General features: G+C 36.7%; 1 protein-coding gene across 2 annotated transcripts in view; it reads right to left on the reverse strand.

Annotated features, from left to right (window-relative positions):
* The window catches only part of ZNF407 (zinc finger protein 407), a 458,811-nt gene that overhangs the window by 273,648 nt on the left and 167,022 nt on the right, over positions 1-18,141 (reverse strand). For both annotated transcript variants that reach the window (XR_013408133.1, XM_001085704.5), the window contains exon 4: positions 14,367-14,441. Coding sequence is in view for 1 of the 2 variants with exons in the window: in XM_001085704.5 (XP_001085704.4) it covers positions 14,367-14,441 (75 nt within the window). In the remaining variant the exon portion in view is untranslated. The remainder of the gene's footprint in view (positions 1-14,366; positions 14,442-18,141) is intronic.

An 18,141-nucleotide genomic window follows, 5' to 3' on the forward strand; every position in this document is an offset into this window, starting at 1 on the left:
CATCTTTGTTTTGTTGGAATATTTTTATACTATTTGTATAATATTCGCCAGAAAAGTCTTGTTTTATACTTTATATACCAACAAATGCTAACAGTAATGATGCCATAATTGAAAGAAAAAAAAGGAAAAGTCTATAACTTCTGAAAATTGCATCATTATAAAAGTTTGATAGTAATAAGCTGAAGACTTAAAACAAGCATAATCTTGTTCATTTAAACAAATATATTCAGACTTATCTATTTTTTATACATTCTTTTTCATCAAAAAACATCCAAAAAGGGGAGGAAATTTAACTTTCATAAATGTATTAGGTTGTACGTAATTTGCTACCAATTACTAAAATTAAAAGTGCTGAGAAGTTATTAAGCATCGTATGCAATTCTACCAAAAGATCTCTCATGAGAAAGCATAGCTTTACCAAAGAACTATGAAATCATAGTTCATTTGTACCAAAAAAGGTGAAGTTATGAAGTTATATTACGAAATATGGAGACACAGACCATTTCTTAATTGCCAAAAATTTGATAACCTAGGTTATCTAGGGCAATTCTCTCTGAAACTTTTACATCTGTGAAATTTAAAGGTTCTCTTAAAATCCAAAACTGTATGATTCTGTTATTCTGCAATAAGCTACATAGCGTTAGGACAAATTAAATAAAGTAAGCCAATGACACTTGCAAGGCATATGAACAGAGGCCTTTAAAAAGCCCAGTAGAATAGACCTTCCCTCATAAAAGCTGGTCAAGTAGTATTTCTGAAAAAAAAAAAAAAAAAAATTATGTGACCCCTTTAGAACCTCAGTGATTCTATAAATATAAGATCATTAATAAAGCTACGAATTATGCCACTAAAGAGAAAAAGGAACTCCACAGCCTGTCTTGAGTACCTCATTACTGGGTAACATCAACCTAAGGCACCAAAATATAGACAATGCAGATGATGGAGCTGGCTGGAAGAATACACATGTGAAGGCGCTGACAGCACGCACACGGCGGCAAGACAAGGCGGGTCAGCTGGATCTACAAGGCGGGTCAGCCGGATCTCCCAGGCTTCTGCCACTGTTCTCACAAGGAGGGAAAACAGCCTTAAAGCAGAGCTCAGTGACAAACCAAACACCAGAGGCTTCGGAGAGAAACTTCTCCGGACTCAACGTCACACCTGGTAGCTGGCAACTTTCTATCAAAATGTCTCCATTTCCTAAGACAGCGCTAATCAACATTTCTTTCTCAGATGGTGGCAGCTTGATGAAGTCCTGGTTAACAGGTGAGAGGCAAGTCAGCTGCCTGAAAGCCTGGCGGTAGCTCTCCCTCCATGAGAGACACCCCACTTGAGAAGGCTTGCCCTCCTCTACAAAGAGCACGCGCTGACTCATGGCCTTCTCCTCTAAGAAGGTCTTTCCTCCCAGGAAAACGCTTCCTGACAACACGGTCAGTTGATGTTCCTTCTTCTGCCAACTGCCAGTTATAGGAAGAAAAATACTTCCTAAAATAAAATGTCCAAATCCAACTCTTCTCATCATAGTAATGAGTTGAAGAGCTGCTCAAGTTATTTCACCACTGTTATTTCAGATAAAATCTTACAATAAACACTAACAATTTTCTAACAAATTACATTTTTGCTGAAAGTCACACTTTACATTCATAACATCCAACAAGAAACAAACTTTTCTCCTTTACTGAATGGGGTAGTTTTTGTACTAAAGGACTAAATAAAAATTTCAAAAATCCCTTTTTCTTTGTTTACACGTCAAGCATATGGTGTGGATCTTATTTATGAATGTGGGAAATCATGATCATGCCTCAAGCCACAAAGCTACCTTATTTATTCATTTAGTAATAAACACTTATTCATTTAGTAATAAACACTTGTGAATTTAACACCAAACCTGAAAACTAGAAATATTACACTCCAGACATCGATTTATGCCAAACTTGTATTTCTAGCTAACAATGATTATATCCATAATACTTTTTATTATTTATCTTCACCAACTCCAGCAGTTGGATTCTTTTGACATAACTGTTTTGTTTTTAATCACTTCTTCAGATATTCTAGAAACATACAATGAGTAAAGAAAAATTAATAAAACAATACTGAGATTCACATTGTGGGTTCTCTCACTAGTTAAGAACTCTGTCACAGTGGTCTCTGAACACGCCCGTTCAAAATAATCTACAGAAATTTAAGTTTCATGTCTTAGGAATAGACAATGTTACGGATGTTAAATCTACAAAAGTCAATAGCAAATAAATAAGAGAGGAGAGCTGCGTATATAAAAGATATTTTCTTTAATCTGACGAAGTGCCTCATAGATTCTGTGAGACGTGGAGAAACTGCTCCACAATTGACATGGTCTTTGTGACCCTCTTCCAGCTTCGACCATAGCAGCTTGGCTTTTATTGATTTCACACAGTTATGTTCCATGTAAGTTTTAAAGTTGTTTTTTGTTTCAGCTAAGGAAAAAGAGTTAATGCTAAGAAAACCAACAATAAAGAAATTAGTTTGAAAATAAAGAAGAAGAATATTTTCATATTCTTTTGAACACACTGAAACTTTGAAATATGCTCATATATTGTCATTATTATAAGTATTAATTTTAAAAATAAGCATTGGGGTCATGCCATTAATTAAAATTTCTCCTGATGTTCAATATTTTATCATATTAACAATATAATTTTTTCAAAGGCAAAAGGCATAAATTTTAGAAGACTTGTTATCCAGAAATAAGTCTGCCACTATCTAGTTGCCAAAAATATATGGCATATCCATATTGCATAATCATAAACAGGAAAAGAGAAAAAGGCATTCTAAACACTGCAATGCACACTGACAATGAAAGGAGAAATTATTGTTTTAATTAACTTCAAAGAAAATTTGGGTCTAATTTAAATAAACACTTTCATCTACATGTTCTGCTGAATCTGCTGTTTCCCATAATCCTTTGCTCTGTGTGATTAGCATGAAAAAACGAAGCAAAGATTATTTAGACCTTCACAATTAAAAATGCCTTGGATGTCTTTTTAAAAAATTAGTACCTTTAGAATGATAAAATTCCATACTTAAACAGTATGATTGTTTTTGTATTTTAGAACTATAAAATCACATTAGTTTCACCAAAATCTGCCAACCAAGGAGGGGAAACGTTGTCCTCAGCATCACAGACAACATTCATTCTAAGTACGATGAACTTGAGAGTGACTCGGTAAGTAGCAGTGCCATATAAAGTTCCATAGAACTACGCAAGGTGCAATACTACTGGGACTGTGTATCATAAATTAGACAGGCTGAGTAAAAGACCATCATGAAAAAGAAAAATCTCAATGAAGATTTTAGTATCCTAAATCCAGTAGTACTTACTGAATGTGAATCCCCTTCTTCAACACACAGACAGGAAAGAGAAGCTGAGACCAGCCCTCAAGAAATTAACCATCTAGTCTGGAGACAGGACAAATGCCTTTTTTAAAGGAAGGCAAAATAGAATGGTGCTAAATCAGCATTCTAAGTGGTAAGATGTGACTATTTGGAATGGAATCTAGGAAAGGCACCACAGAATGAGAAAAAATCTGAGCCTTGAAAATAATGTACAGGGAGCCATGGCTTTCTGAATGGCAGTGAGTGAAAATACTGACGGTGTCGATAAATTCATGTCAGGTTCACCAAAAGCTGATACATTTCACCAGGGTGACACTGCTTCTCATCTCACTTTGACCAGCCTTCTTCCACGATAGGCTTACTGCCCAATGCTATGTCTAGGAAATCATTATTCACAAAACAATAAAAACCTGGATTAAATTAAATCTCAATGGAAAGGGTTATTTCCCTGAAAAGCAGATCTTTATATTGACATCATATACTAGAAACATTTCTATATAAAATTAGTTTGACTCATATGAAATTAACAATATTTGACCGTTTTTAGCATAGTAAATGTCAAGTTCATATGATTCAACCCGAGGAGGTAGCAATATCTTAAAAATATCAAACAGTGCCTTAATGCTCTCGAAAGGAGTAACGGAAATGACAGTCAGACATCTTGCAGAACCGGAGGACGACCACAAGATCAAGTCATCTGCTTGTTTTCTCCTATGAGTACTGTGAGAAAACACCACAGTGTTAATAGAGGATCCCTTTGTTCGAAGCTCACAATAGATCAATCATGCAAGTGGCCCTAGGACCAAGAACTGGGGGAAATCCTGTTGTAGAAATAACCTATGTAAATACTTCCTTTGTCCTATCGTAGCACCGTAGCATAATGAAACAAAAATATCTTGTTTCTCATAAAAATGATCAAATTGCTTTGATGCAACTTGACAAAAATTACTTCAGATAGATTCTGTTTCCTGAAAATTCCTCACGAAAAATTTTAATTTGGACTTTTATAAGCAACTACCAAGACATCATAAAGAACTGCTCACAAAAAGTCAGTACTGTATAATGAAACTGTATCAAAGTTAGTAATTAGGCATAATTGAAGACTGCAGTGAACATATAGGCCTTTGTTCTCTTTAATTCTGGCAATGACTGGGAGTTAAAGATAAGAGCTTAAGGCATATTTTAGTCAGAGTCCAGCTGTATAAGCCCCAGTGTTCTAAAAGTAATTTAAGTGAAATAAAAGAAATAATGGCCAAAAATATTCTAGATGCCAACTGAAGAAAAACACCTAAATTCTTAAAAACTTAAAAACGGCAGATATTCTTGTACCCCAAATCTGAGTGAACTACTAGACTAAATGGTAGCAGAAAAGAAAAATCCTTTAAAAATTAATTTATCACAGCAGACAACAATGTATTATTACACACAAGGGCAACTGGAAGGTTCATACTACAAAAGGTATAGTCTAATATCTCTACAGAATTCGGTTTTATCTTATTTCTATATAAGAGGCAAGAGAATGAAATAATTGCCATTTTAGTAAAGATTATAAGGGTACTAACCATATATCTCTGGCCTAATAACTCACTGAACTGGTACTGAATAACATAATTATAATGTATGCAGTATTATTACAGTCTTTTGGTTTCTTTTTGGGGAGATGGAAGGAATAAGATAAAGGTATTTCTAATCTAAACACATATTAACATATGTATTACCTTTTATTCTCTAATGTTCCATAGGAATGTGATGAAAAAGAAGATCAATTAAAGATATAGTTAACAAGAAAAGGACTCACAGGAGACAGCAGCCAGGGCGTCAGACTGGGACTTGAAATAAAGGCATGATCTGGACCGGCAACCACGAGAGGTGGGATGTTATATGAGTGTATTGGAGAACCGGTAGAACAAAAGTACAGAGGAAAAAAAAAAAACAACACAGATACAAAGGTAAGGGAAAGATTTTAACAAAATAAAACAGGATTAAAAGGGTTATTTGCAGGCTGGTCGGCAATATGAAATTGAAGAGAAAAACTAAATTAGTGACTGGGGAAGATAAGAGACCAGGCAGTAGGCAGTAAACCAGGAAAGAGGTGGAGTTCCAGGACGAATGCCACAGAAACATTGTGAATCCACCAGCCCAGGCTCCTTCCCTGGGCTCTGCACTCCACGATATCAGAGTTACAGTTCCAAGGAGTTCTCAGCTTTCTCTTACAGACAGAGGAAAAGACGACTGGCACAGTAGCCATGGCCTGTTCAGCTGGATTCCAACTCAGTTCCCACGTTCATCCTGACATGCCCATATTCTCTCCACTAAACCCCCTTCTGCCAATAAAATACCCTCACTGGTGAGCATTTCCTAAAACAACGCACACAACTCTGGGATCTTAGTTCTTTACCTTAGACTGCTCTCCCCAACCCTGTGCGCAAGACCACTCAGCTCAAGGCACCCCGGAACAAAACACACCAAGCTCTCCCACCCCTCCCAGGCAACCTGAAATGTGCTCTCTGGTGGAACTGCTCTAACCACCTTTCAAATACCCTTCGAGAGGGGCTTTCCTAACCACTCATCCTAAAGTAGCGCCTCTCCCAGACACTCCCTGGAACGGCATCCTCAGTCTACACCTACGGAAATTATCTTTTGCGTATGTCTTGCCTCTCTATCCTGACCTGTGACACCAACCCCAAGATTAAAGTCTGTGAGAACAGAGGCTGTGTCATCTTCAAACACTATAGATCGCTTAAGTCTTAGAACCTAGCAGTAAATGTTTATTGAGAGAATAAATAGGTGAACAAACAAGATGCCCCATTATCATTCACCTCCACAAAAACCCTTAAGCATGAATAATAGTTCTATTTGTCACATGTTATAAATAACTACATGATAATCAATATTTCCTAAAGAATAAAATCATATAATATTTGAGTTTATTAATAAAATAATATTTATTTTATATATTCATATTTTATATTTACTTTATAAATAAAATAATATCCAGGATACATAGAAACTTCCTAGATTAAAATTAAGGAGTGAATCTTAGAAGCACCAAGAAACAAAAACTACTTTCTGTGACATACACAACTAACACTTAAAAACTCACTACCTCTATCATGATAATTTCTACTAAAGTAGTAAACTGTGGTGGTGGTTTTTTTCCCCAAGACAACCAAGATATACTAAAAGAAACAGTATTTTTTATACAGCTAGAGAGCAAGGACCCTGGTATAAAAGGAAAGGAATCCTCTCCTTTCCTCGGGAGTACTTATTAACCGGGTCTGTTCAGCAAACTTGAGAAGCAAGCGTGGTTTTAAATAAATAATTCTGAGAAGTAAAAAGCACCACTGGAGCACTACACAGAAATGCACAGCGGTTTCCCGCAACACAGCGAGCACAATTAAAATATACCCAATCACAGGGATGAACAATGCTCAATGCAATGCCCCCAAAACCAAATGGCTAAAGATACATGCACTTCCAGAAAAATACTGGTTTTACTCAAACACAATTTCTATTGCAAAACTGCCCTTGAATTACATGAGCTTTGATTTATGGAGTTTTTAAAATATATTGCTGACATAAAATGGGACTTCCCATAAGGAAAAAATAAATAAAACTGGAAATAACAGTAGTAAATAAAATGCATTCCTTTAAGGCCATCCTGCTCACTAGAGATGGATCACAATTTTGGCCATGAGCTTCCCAGCAGTAAACATAAAGAGGAAAACTCAATCATATACATGATTTGCTAGTATCAAAGGCCAACAGAGTGTTAGAGAAAAGTACAACTTTCTCTGGAATAAAGACCAGAGAGAAATGATTCCTCTGAGTCTTAAAAGAAAGTTGTATTTCCATGAACAGCCTCCTAAATACTATCTTTACAATAAATATATAACTTTTATAAGGTTACTTCTTAAAACAGTCTTAAATTTAAGTCATTGTCATAACTGTGCTAAATCAGCATAGTCAATTTATAGAAAGAAGAAAATGAAACAAGGCAGTGATGAAAAGCAGTTCTCTAGCAATGGAAATAACTGAAAGCTAAAACTGAAAGTACATTAAGAAATGAATCGAAGAAATAAGTAATCATGACATCAAAGTAAATTAACTGACAAACACATGAAATCCGGATATTTTATGTCGCATTTGACTGTGTAACTGAGGCAGGAGTGCCAGTGACATTGCTTCCTAAGAGCTGAGGAACCCAACGAAGAGAGAAGCTTGAAGAGAGGGCTCTCTACCCCGCAGAGGAGCCATAAGTATCTGCTGCAATCCTGAGATTCTGCAGCACAGATGCTGACTTTTGTTAACTGTCACCTGCAAAACTTATAAAGCAGAAGTTATAAAATATTACTGCTAGTAATAACACATTGGTGACGAAGCAACCACAGACCATCTACATTACCCACAGAATTACCCACAGAATTTAGAAATGCTTCCCAATCCCAGCAAGATAACTTTGGTGGGATATGAGGGCATATCTCCTATCTCCACATGTGCCTTAGTAAATTGTTGGTTTATCAGCAAACACAGTACAAGAGAAATTCTCTAAAAATAAACACTTTGGCTTTAGATGAATTGATAAGACTTCTAGCTATCTTCCCATGTAGAACAAATTTACCTGGCAGGACTATCACACTATTAAATCTTACTTTTACAGCTGGGCAAGGTGGCTCACACCTGTAATCCCTGCACTTTGGGTGGCCGAGGCAGGTGGATCACCTGAGGTGACGAGTTCAAGACCAGTCGGCCAACATGATGAAACCCCGTCTCTACTAAAAATACAAAAAATGAGCCGGGTGTGGTGGTGGGCGCATGTAATCCCAGCTACTCAGTAGCCTAAGGCAGGAGAATCACTTGAACCCAGGAGGCGGAGGTCGCAGTGAGCCAAGATCACACCACTGCATTCCAGCCTGGGCAACAAGAGAGAAACTCCGTCACCAAAAAACAAAAAAATCCTACTTTTTTACAATAAAACCAGGTCATGTGATCATAGATACTATTTATATTTAATGGTTTACGGGTTAAGAGATGGAAAAAATGAAAAACCAAAAAGAGTTCCCAGCTCATGTAAAAGCAGTACGTCATCAAAATATAACCCCCTTCCCCACTCAACAAAATAAGCAGCCCAGAATGGAAAGAACGGACATGTTTTCCTCCACTTTAGCCCAACAGAATTAGTCCCTGTGTAAATATTTTTTAAGGTGGAGAGAAGCCCATAAACATTTTATTTTTCCTAAATTGGCCCTCATGGGAAAAACAAAAGAAAAAGAAAATATATTCCTAACTATGGACAGAAAAGAAGAAATAAGGGAAAGACTAATAAGTAGTGGGTAAAGGGGAGAGCCTGAAGCCTCGACACACAGGTGACTGAAAAGTTTTACAAAAAATATTCCAGAAGGAACCCATGAAGAACATATCAGTCAGAAGACACTATCACAACACATCCATTAGAAAAAAATCACCCATTTCAATGATAAAACAGTGTTTACCTTATAGAAATTCACTATGGAGTCATAGAGGAAAACTGTTTTCCGTTTAATAAAATAAAATATATGCAACAAGAAAAACTTAGAAGTTATTTCTTTAAAGTGGAAAAGAGTGACAACTGTGACTTAGGAGATAAATCATATATGATAAACAGAATATCTTCTAATAGGAAAAAATTTAATCTGTTCCCCAATAAGTTCCTCAAGGTTTCCATAAACGCATGGTTTTTCTCATAGAAGAGCATCTAAGCTTCTAAACAACTCTGTGAAGCATCACTCACAACTGCACACATCATGTGTGTGCCATGTGAGTGTTATGTGAGTGCCGTGTGTGCCACGTATGTGTCATGTGTGTGACATGTGATGTGTGTGACATGACATATATGTGCCATGTGAGTGACGTGTGTGCCATGTGTGCCATATGCAAGTCATGTGAGTGACAAGTGCATGCCACGTACATGCGTTGTATGCCATGTGGGTGACATGTGGCATGTGCCATGTGCATGACATGAGTGACAAGTGTGTGACATGTGATGTGTGTGCCGTGTCATGTGACGTGTGTATGGTGTGTGCCATGTGTGCCATGAGTGAAGTGCAGGCCATGTGTGTGACGTGACGCATGTGCCATGTGCCATGTGTGTGCCATGTGTGTGCCATGTGTGGCATATGACGTGACATGTGCCATGTGTGGCATGTGACATGCGTGCAATGTGACATGTGACATGTACGTGACATGTGGTGTGCGTGCAGTGACATGTGGCATGTGCATGCCATGTGAGTGACATGTGCATACCATGTACATGCTGTGTGCACCGTGTGACATGTATGTGCCATGTGAGTGCCATATATGTGCCGTGTGACATGTGACATGTGTGTCATGTGCATGGTATGCCGTGTGCCATGTTTTACATGCCATGTGCGCCATGTGGGTGTTCCGTGTGTGCCATGTGAGTGACGTGTATGCCATGTATGTGCCATATGTGACGTGACGTGACGTCACATATGCATGCCATGTAACGTGTGTGCCGTGTGTGCCATATGCATGCCATGTGAGTGACATGCATGCCATGTGCATTCCGTGTATGCCATGTGGGTGACATGTGAGTGACATGTGCATGCCAGGTGCATGTGCTTTTCCGCGGGTGCTGCTGTTTCAGATATTTTCATGTTTCATAAAAAAAGGTGACGCTCCTGTTTAAGCTGGAAAAATATAAAGCAATGATGCTTTTATACCACTTCAACTTATAAATATCCAAGTTTTTGAGAAAATAGAGAAAAAGGAGCCAAGAGTCTCCAAAAGACCTGCACAATGCCATGTCCTATTATAGTGGCTTCAAAGAAATCAGAACAAGCATCAGGGCTCCGGGACATCTCCCCACAATTACATTAGGTGGAGTAAAGATTCGACTCATCAGTAAGATCAATGTTGCTGCTAAAAGAGAGACAGCTAACCCCAAATCCCAAATGTATCATAAAAGGGGAGAGGCCAGCACAAATTTCAGGGCTCAGTAATCTGGAGAACCTCAGAGAAAATCTTAGCCTAAGCAAAAATACTAACAAGCCTTGAGCCAAACCCAGTAGTCCGAACACACCCAACAGCTATGCTAACAACAGTGCACTGAGGGTAGGAAACTTCACAGACGCCAACAAAAATGGCTGCACTGGAAGAAATATGTAAGGTTCTGATCTGAATATTCACCAGTAAAAACACAAGTACTTTTCCTGGGTTATGAAATTATTTAACGCTTATACTTTATGATACACTCATCTAATTTAAAATTCTTCTTTGGTAGTTTTCTGAGTTTATCAGCCTTCTTGAGACACTGCCAGTGGAGATATGTCCTGACAGCATCTCTGACACCACAAAAGCAATGGATCAGATGCAAAACTCTACACGAATCATTTCCCTGTCCTCCTATTTACAGTCATTCAAAGCCCAGCTGATTTCCAGCACTGAACGACTAATACCATCCACTTCCATTGTAATTGCACCTGGCTTTCACAGAAGATATACTTAGTATGGCTGTTCCAATTGTGATAATTGTAGATAAGCTCGTTTTCTAGATTACTATTAGTGAATTCAAAGAGTCATAAAGATGCTTTGGCTTCCTTATACCACAAAGAGAATTACTCATTTAAAATAGGGAATACTTTCAAATGAACTCACAAGTTAACTGGAGATTATTATTTTAGAATGTGATTTGAATGTGGTTATATGTAATTGTTTGAATTTAAGTGTGTAGGATTTCAGAAATACTGGAGGATACTACACTAAAATAATTTAATGCAGATGTAGGAACAAAACAGTATAATCTTACACAAGCCATCACTCAGGTGTTCACAGAGTCTCAAAGAAAATATTTGAAATAATTTAGTTTTCTGTTTCTAAGGACAGTCATGCTGACAAAATGTATTGGATCATCAAACTTTATAGTACAAGCATATGGATTTGTTTTTAATAAATTATAATTTTTGCATATATCAGTCAAAGCACAAGGCCTAAATACTTGCAAACAAAATGCATTATTAATTTAATTGTCACAGCCTATTTAGCTAACTTCTATTACTATTTGCTATAATATGCAATGCATTAGAGTGGAGAATCAAATTCAAAACATTTTTTAAAACTGATTATATTGTCCTGGAGAAATTAAAATACAGCAAGCTTGCAAAAGTATAACCAAGGCTTTAATGCTTTAAATAGGTAAGAAAAATGTTTAACTTAATTTAGAGAACGGTTGTGCCCAGACTGATGGTTCAGCATGCTGATGAAGGGTTTGCTTCCTAAAACCACCAGAAGGAAGGCAGGAAATGGAAACGAGGAGACTGGCATTGCTGGCTCTAGATTACACCACTGAAATCTTGATTTGCTCTAGCTACAGGTGTCTACTGGAAAATTATACTACTGCTGGGGCCCTGGCATTCCCGTGTAGTATTTCTCTGTAACGGGAAACAGTGCCATATAAGCAGACGTCAAAAACAAGAAGTCCTCTCAAGGAATTTTTACAAGGAAAAACAATTCAATAGAAGATGTCTGGTTTAGAAGAATGTTGCTGCTTGGAGTACTTAAAAGGTACCGATCCACATGGTGGGTGTGCTTTCCCATTTGAGATTCATTTCTTGATGTGAGGACAAAAACAGTGTCAGTACCTGAGAAGAGCTTACCATGTGCCAGAGGGGAGAAATCCAATCTTTCTCCTGCCTCAGTTTTAATCTCCCTTTATGCATTCAGGACAGAAATAAATATTAAATAAAAGGAAAAAAAAGTATCCTGGAATGTAACGAAAAGGGTAAATGAAAATACATAAATAAATAAATTTTTGGTTCTCAAATTTATAATATACAGGGTATGTCTAGTATTTTAATGTGTTTAATACATGAACATATATACATACACACACATATATGGGGAGATCAATTTTTCCCTGTGAAACAATATGAACAATTCTTCAATTTTTAAAAAACTTCTAAGTAAAAACCAAAATGACATAGTTAAATTAAAAATGTATACTATTTAAAAATACAGTTGGGAATATTTTCTTTTTACTACTTACACAATCTCGACTGCTTTCATTCAAATTTATTTTGAAATCAGAGTCAGAAAAGTAACAGTTCCATCATTTATTATTTATGAGATATTGAATAAATTATTGTATTTTCTAGGCTCAGTCCTTAGATCTATATAACTGGAATAATAATGAACTGCTAATAAGGTCAAAGAAGGATTAATTGAGATAATGCATGTGAAAGCAATGAAAACATAGCAATTACAAATATGTTCTGTTTCTACATACTTAAACAACACTTATGAAACATAACTTTGACATGTCCCAAATTATTCTTTTAAAAATATAGCATCCTTTTAAATTTCAAGAATAATCCATCCCTGACACATTCAATGCATGTATTTTGGCTGCAATTATTAAATACAATGTTACAAAGAAAGATACGGGAAATCGGGAAATCGGCTGGGCATGGTGGCTCAAGTCAGTAATCCCAGCACTTTGCGAGGCGGAGGTAGGCTGATCACGAGGTCAGGATATTGAGACCATCCTGGCCAACACGGTGAAACCCCGTCTCTACTAAAAATACAAAAAATTAGCCAGGCGCGGTGGCAGGCGCCTGTAGTCCCAGCTACTTGGGAGGCTGAGGCAGGAGAATGGTGTGAACCCGGGAGGTGGAGCTTGCAGTGAGCCAACGTGCGCAACTGCACTCCAGCCTGGGCGACAGAGTGAGACTCCGTCTCAAAGCAAAAGAAAGAAAGGAAAAAAGGAAAGAGAGAAGGAAAGGAAGGAAGGAAAGGAAGGAAGAGGGAAGGAAGAGGGAAGGGAAGGAAGAGGGAAGGAAGAGGGAAGGAAGAGGGGAGGGAAGGGAAGGGAAGGGAAGGGAAGGGAAGGGGGAGGCAGGGAAAGAAAGAAAGAGAGAGAAAGAAAGAGAGAGAAAGAAAGAGAGAGAGAGAGAGAGAGAGAGAGAAAGAGGAAATCAAACATATGGGTGCAAAGGGGACATCACAAGATTCGAACACTTTGACTCAGTGGCAGTCGGTGCCCACACTGCTATACTAAAGAAAACAATACGCCTGACAGAAAGGTCAACTTAAATTCCCATAAACAGAGAAAATACCGCTAAGAGCATTTTATATTTTTAAAAAGACTATTAAACATTTACAAATATGACTGAAGACCTCAGGCTTCAGAGTAACTGAAAAAAATGCACCACTATTGACCTTTGAAAACGGTATTTAAAAAACTAAAATTTCTGAGGGTATCTGTAGAATTTTGGATCCTACCTTGGAGAATCTGAGGGGGGCTGAAAATCTATCCTGACTTTAAGAAAACTGCCAGTGCTCACGTTAGTTTTGAGTGGGCTGCACGCTTTAAAGATTTAAAATATCAGAAGTAGCCATGTTCACCTGGTAGCTGACACTGCTATATTTCAGTTCACCTAATATAATTAAGTCTATGTGATGAAGCTAATTATGATACAGTAGCAAGAAAAAAGAAAACCTGGCAGTTGATGACATAGTAATTGTAGTGTTATTTTTCATGACATGGCAACTGTAGTATTATTTGGGGGATGACACAAGATGTATTTCTTTTTAATATCAGCAATCTTTAAGTCTACAGTAAGAATTCAAAACTGTTATTTTAAAACCTCAAAATAAGAATATATAATAAAACAAAGTTGAGTTTTACATATTTGTAAAACTCAAATGCATTTTCAGAAGGTAATTCCCTCCAATTTAATTCTTCTAGTATTTCAAGGTTGTTTCACAAATTCAAAGTCCTCCAGATGCTTTCAACTACTTCTAGACTCAAGTTTTAATTAAAATATGTTAAATTTTTGTGAAACGATGGCATAAAATATGATATTCGACAAAAGAGTACCACAAATAGAAACATGATGAACTGACGTGAAAAAAAATACTAGAAGTCATGTCATTAAATAAAGCCTAAAATAAAAATCAAATTGTATTTTTAAATGAAAAAAAAAAAAGAAAATTACCTTTCTTTTGGGGTGCCAACTCCATGCTTGCCTAGTAAATGAGTATTTAAGTGCTTCTTCATCACAAAAGCAACCCTAAAAAATAAATAAAGGTAATTATAAAAGTAAAACTTGACTCTCCGCAAGAAATCTGTACAAAAAGTACTTAAGAATTACATATATATGCAAACATAGCATAAAAAGCATATTACAGTGGCACTCTTGCTACACCAAAGCTTGCATACAGATTAAATATATTGTAGGACTTCAAAAGAAGTCTACATCTAAATTGACTGGTTCATTTTCGTCTTGGATACCGTAACAGTGAGCGAAAGAGCACAATGATTGTAGTTCTTCAATCCCTGTCTTCACTTCCAGGTGGTAAGAAGGATGAAGCAATACCTCAGTATAACATGCACAGCCCCGAGGTCATCACACACTTCAATCAGGAAATGAGTTTGAGAAAATGTCATTTTATTAAATATTTAAAGGACCATAAAAGAGAAAAAGAATGGCTTTCATGGAGCTTCCTTAAAAACATGGTAATAACTTGAAGAGAGGTTTTTAAAAATAATACAAATATTTACTGTATCTATAGCACAAAAAAATTGTATTGAAGTATCTAGATATCAATAACTAAAACAAACAAAAAGTATTACCTGACATACTATCTTATTTTATACACAAATCAGCTTACTTAATTCAATTTTGTTGACATAAATATGAACTGGACAGGAATCAGCAGTACATGAATGCCATTCTACCCCTGAACACAGTGCAGGATCAATTTAATTACATCATGTGATTATTTAAAACAATTTAGATCAGAAACATTCAGAAGCATCAAAACTAAAACGGCTCTCTATCAGCAGAAAGAAAATTTACTGTTGTAACTTTCAGCGTAAAAGGGCTTGCAAACATTTTTGTTAATTATGTATTACAGCTGTCCTTCATAAAGTTAATTACTAATAGCTGAAAGGCAACAGAATCTATTTGCATATGTACATGAAAGACATGACATATGCAAAAATATGATTTTAATTAGCATTCTATGATATGAAGGGCTACAAATCAAATTGGCATGTTATAAGATTCTCAACATTAAACACTGAATTCATCTGGACATGTTTGCACAAATGAGCAACGTAAGACTGTAAAGTACTGTATCCTTGCAGAAAAGACTTGTGACAAAAGCCAAAAGCAAAATGACTTCTAAAAAAATGCTTCTTTTCTTTTGATGTCTAATTTATTTTGTTTAATTTCATATAATATTACAGAATCTCAGGTTTAAGGCCAAATGACCATGACTTTTTTATCCAAATAATGCACTTATATGCACTGAAAATAATAATCATTCTACTTAAATATTAGGTAATAACAACTATGGTCAATACACACTTTACAACTATAAATAACTGGTACCAACATCAATCACTAAAATGGAATTATCATATATTTAAAAACTGTGATAATATTAAAAGCTGAGCAAAAAAAAAAGTACAAAAATTCTGTATTTGTTTCTGCTTGATTTTGACAAAATAACATTTTTCATTCCTTAAAAAAGAACACAGTAATAATAAGTGAATTTAAGTCATAACTTCCCTACTGTCCTCCATTGTCCTATAATTAAAAAAACATAAAGCTAATAGCAAAGAGCAAAGGTTAAAAACCCAAAGCTGCAACGCACAGCTTATTCACATGACCAAGTATAACTGAAGAGATCTGAACTTAGAATCCATAGTGCAGTTTTTAAGAGAAAACAAAATTATTAATTAAAATACTTAGGTTTTAAGAATTGAAGCAAAAATATTACATGGCACAGGGAAAGAAACTAGAGTAAATAGGGAGAAAAAGCTTTTGCCTGATATAATGTCCTAACGCGTGCCGAATGTCTCCAGTGCTGAGTATTTAGTGAAATGATAATTTTTATTATAATGGAGAAAAACAGAAAAAGTTTTAATACTGTAACACAGCTCAATTGTATTCAAATGCAAAATATTTATTCAACCAACACTGGACTTAAAAAGAAGTACTAATTCTTTAAATTTGGCTTAAAGTATAAATAATGTAAAAGCCTCAAAATCATCCTCAGTTAAAAAAAATATATAAGCCAAGCACAACCAGCATTAAATTACTGACCCATATGCACATAATATTGACAGCCATATGTGGTTACTGAATGTAGGCTACTCCTACACTAACACTGTAACATTATTGTTTTAAAATTTTTAACATAACTTTCAAAAATATATATACATAATCTAGATACCACCAGAAATAAAACAGAAATGATGGCAAATCTGAAAGCTAGCCAGTTGACATGGCTTGCTCCCCATAAACCCTCATTCTTTCATACCTTCACTCCCTGTTTCATCACATTTACTGATCACTTACTATGTGCTAGCTGTGAAGGGGTCCTGCACCTATGAGAAAACCAGACCATTCGAGTCATGCCTTCCCGAAGCATTCTCAACAACCTGTGGCTTATCAACAGGATGCACTGACACTAAGCTTGAGCCACTCCTCTGTGGACAGTGCTAGTCATTCACACATACATTTAATTTACATATTTATTAATTAAAGATCTACCATTATGCAAGAACAGTTCTTGGCAGCTGTGATGCACAGGTGACTAAAACAAATAAAAGTCCCTGCCCTCAAAAAATGTACAACCTAGTGAGAGACACAGACAACAAGAAAAAAAAAAAAAAAAACAGTAAAATATGTATCATATTAAGCAGTGTCAAGTGGTTGGAGAATAAATTAGAGAACAAGGATCTTAAAATGTCAGCAAGGAGTTGAAATTCTACATTTGGGTGGCTCAGGAATGAGACCTGTGAGTGAAGAGGATGAAGGCACGTGGCCTGCCAAGGAATAAGGACCAGCAACCCCAGCAGGAGAGAGCACAATCACAGACCTCTGAAGGCAGAGTCTCAATTCATTCTCACAGCAGTGACGTGGGAGCATAAACCTGGGGGCTGGTAAGTGGGGAGGAGGACAGTCCCATCCAGGGAGGTTAGAAAAAAGAGGGCGGGTGAGAATGGCAACAATGAAGGCCACAATAGCCTCAGCTTTTATTCTGAGTGAGAAGAAAAGCCATCTCAGGCATCTGAACAGAGGAGTCACTTGTCCAACTTACTTTTGCTTTTTTTTTTATTTTTTAAAAATAGCTCACTGTAATCTCAAAATCCAGGGCTCAAGGGATCCTCACACCTTAGCTTTCCCAGTAGCTGGGACTAAAGCCATGTTCCACCAGGCCTGGCTAATGAAACTTTTTTTGTAGAGACAGGGGTCTCACTATGTTGCCCAAGCCCAAGTTGGACTCAAACTCAAGGTCTCAAGGAATCCTCCTGCCTGGAAGTCCCAAAGTCCTGGGATTACAGGTGTGAGCCACCACACCTAGCCTCAACTTCCATTTCAATAGCACTCCTGTCTGTTCTGAGTGGGTGTGTGTGTGTGTGTGTGTGTGTGTGTGTGTGTGTGTGTGGTGTGAGAGAGAGAGAAAGAGAGAGATCAACAGTCTCTTGGAATAATCCAGGCAAAGATGACAGTGATAGTGACCTGGACAAAGGCTAGCAGTGAAGACGTGGTCAGATTTGGGATATGTATTTGTAATCAGAGCTAACCAAATTTCTATATGGATTGGATATAGAGTCTGAAAGAGAAATCAAAGAAATGATCCATTTTTGGCTTAAGAGAAATCGAGCTGTTTTGAAGGAGATCAGTCTGGGACATACTCATAAGGAAGTCTACTGAACATCCAAGAGGCCTGTGGAACAGGAGGTCAACTCCACTG

The sequence above is a fragment of the Macaca mulatta genome, chromosome 18 (assembly GCF_049350105.2).
Source record: "Macaca mulatta isolate MMU2019108-1 chromosome 18, T2T-MMU8v2.0, whole genome shotgun sequence".
Taxonomy (NCBI): domain Eukaryota; kingdom Metazoa; phylum Chordata; class Mammalia; order Primates; family Cercopithecidae; genus Macaca; species Macaca mulatta.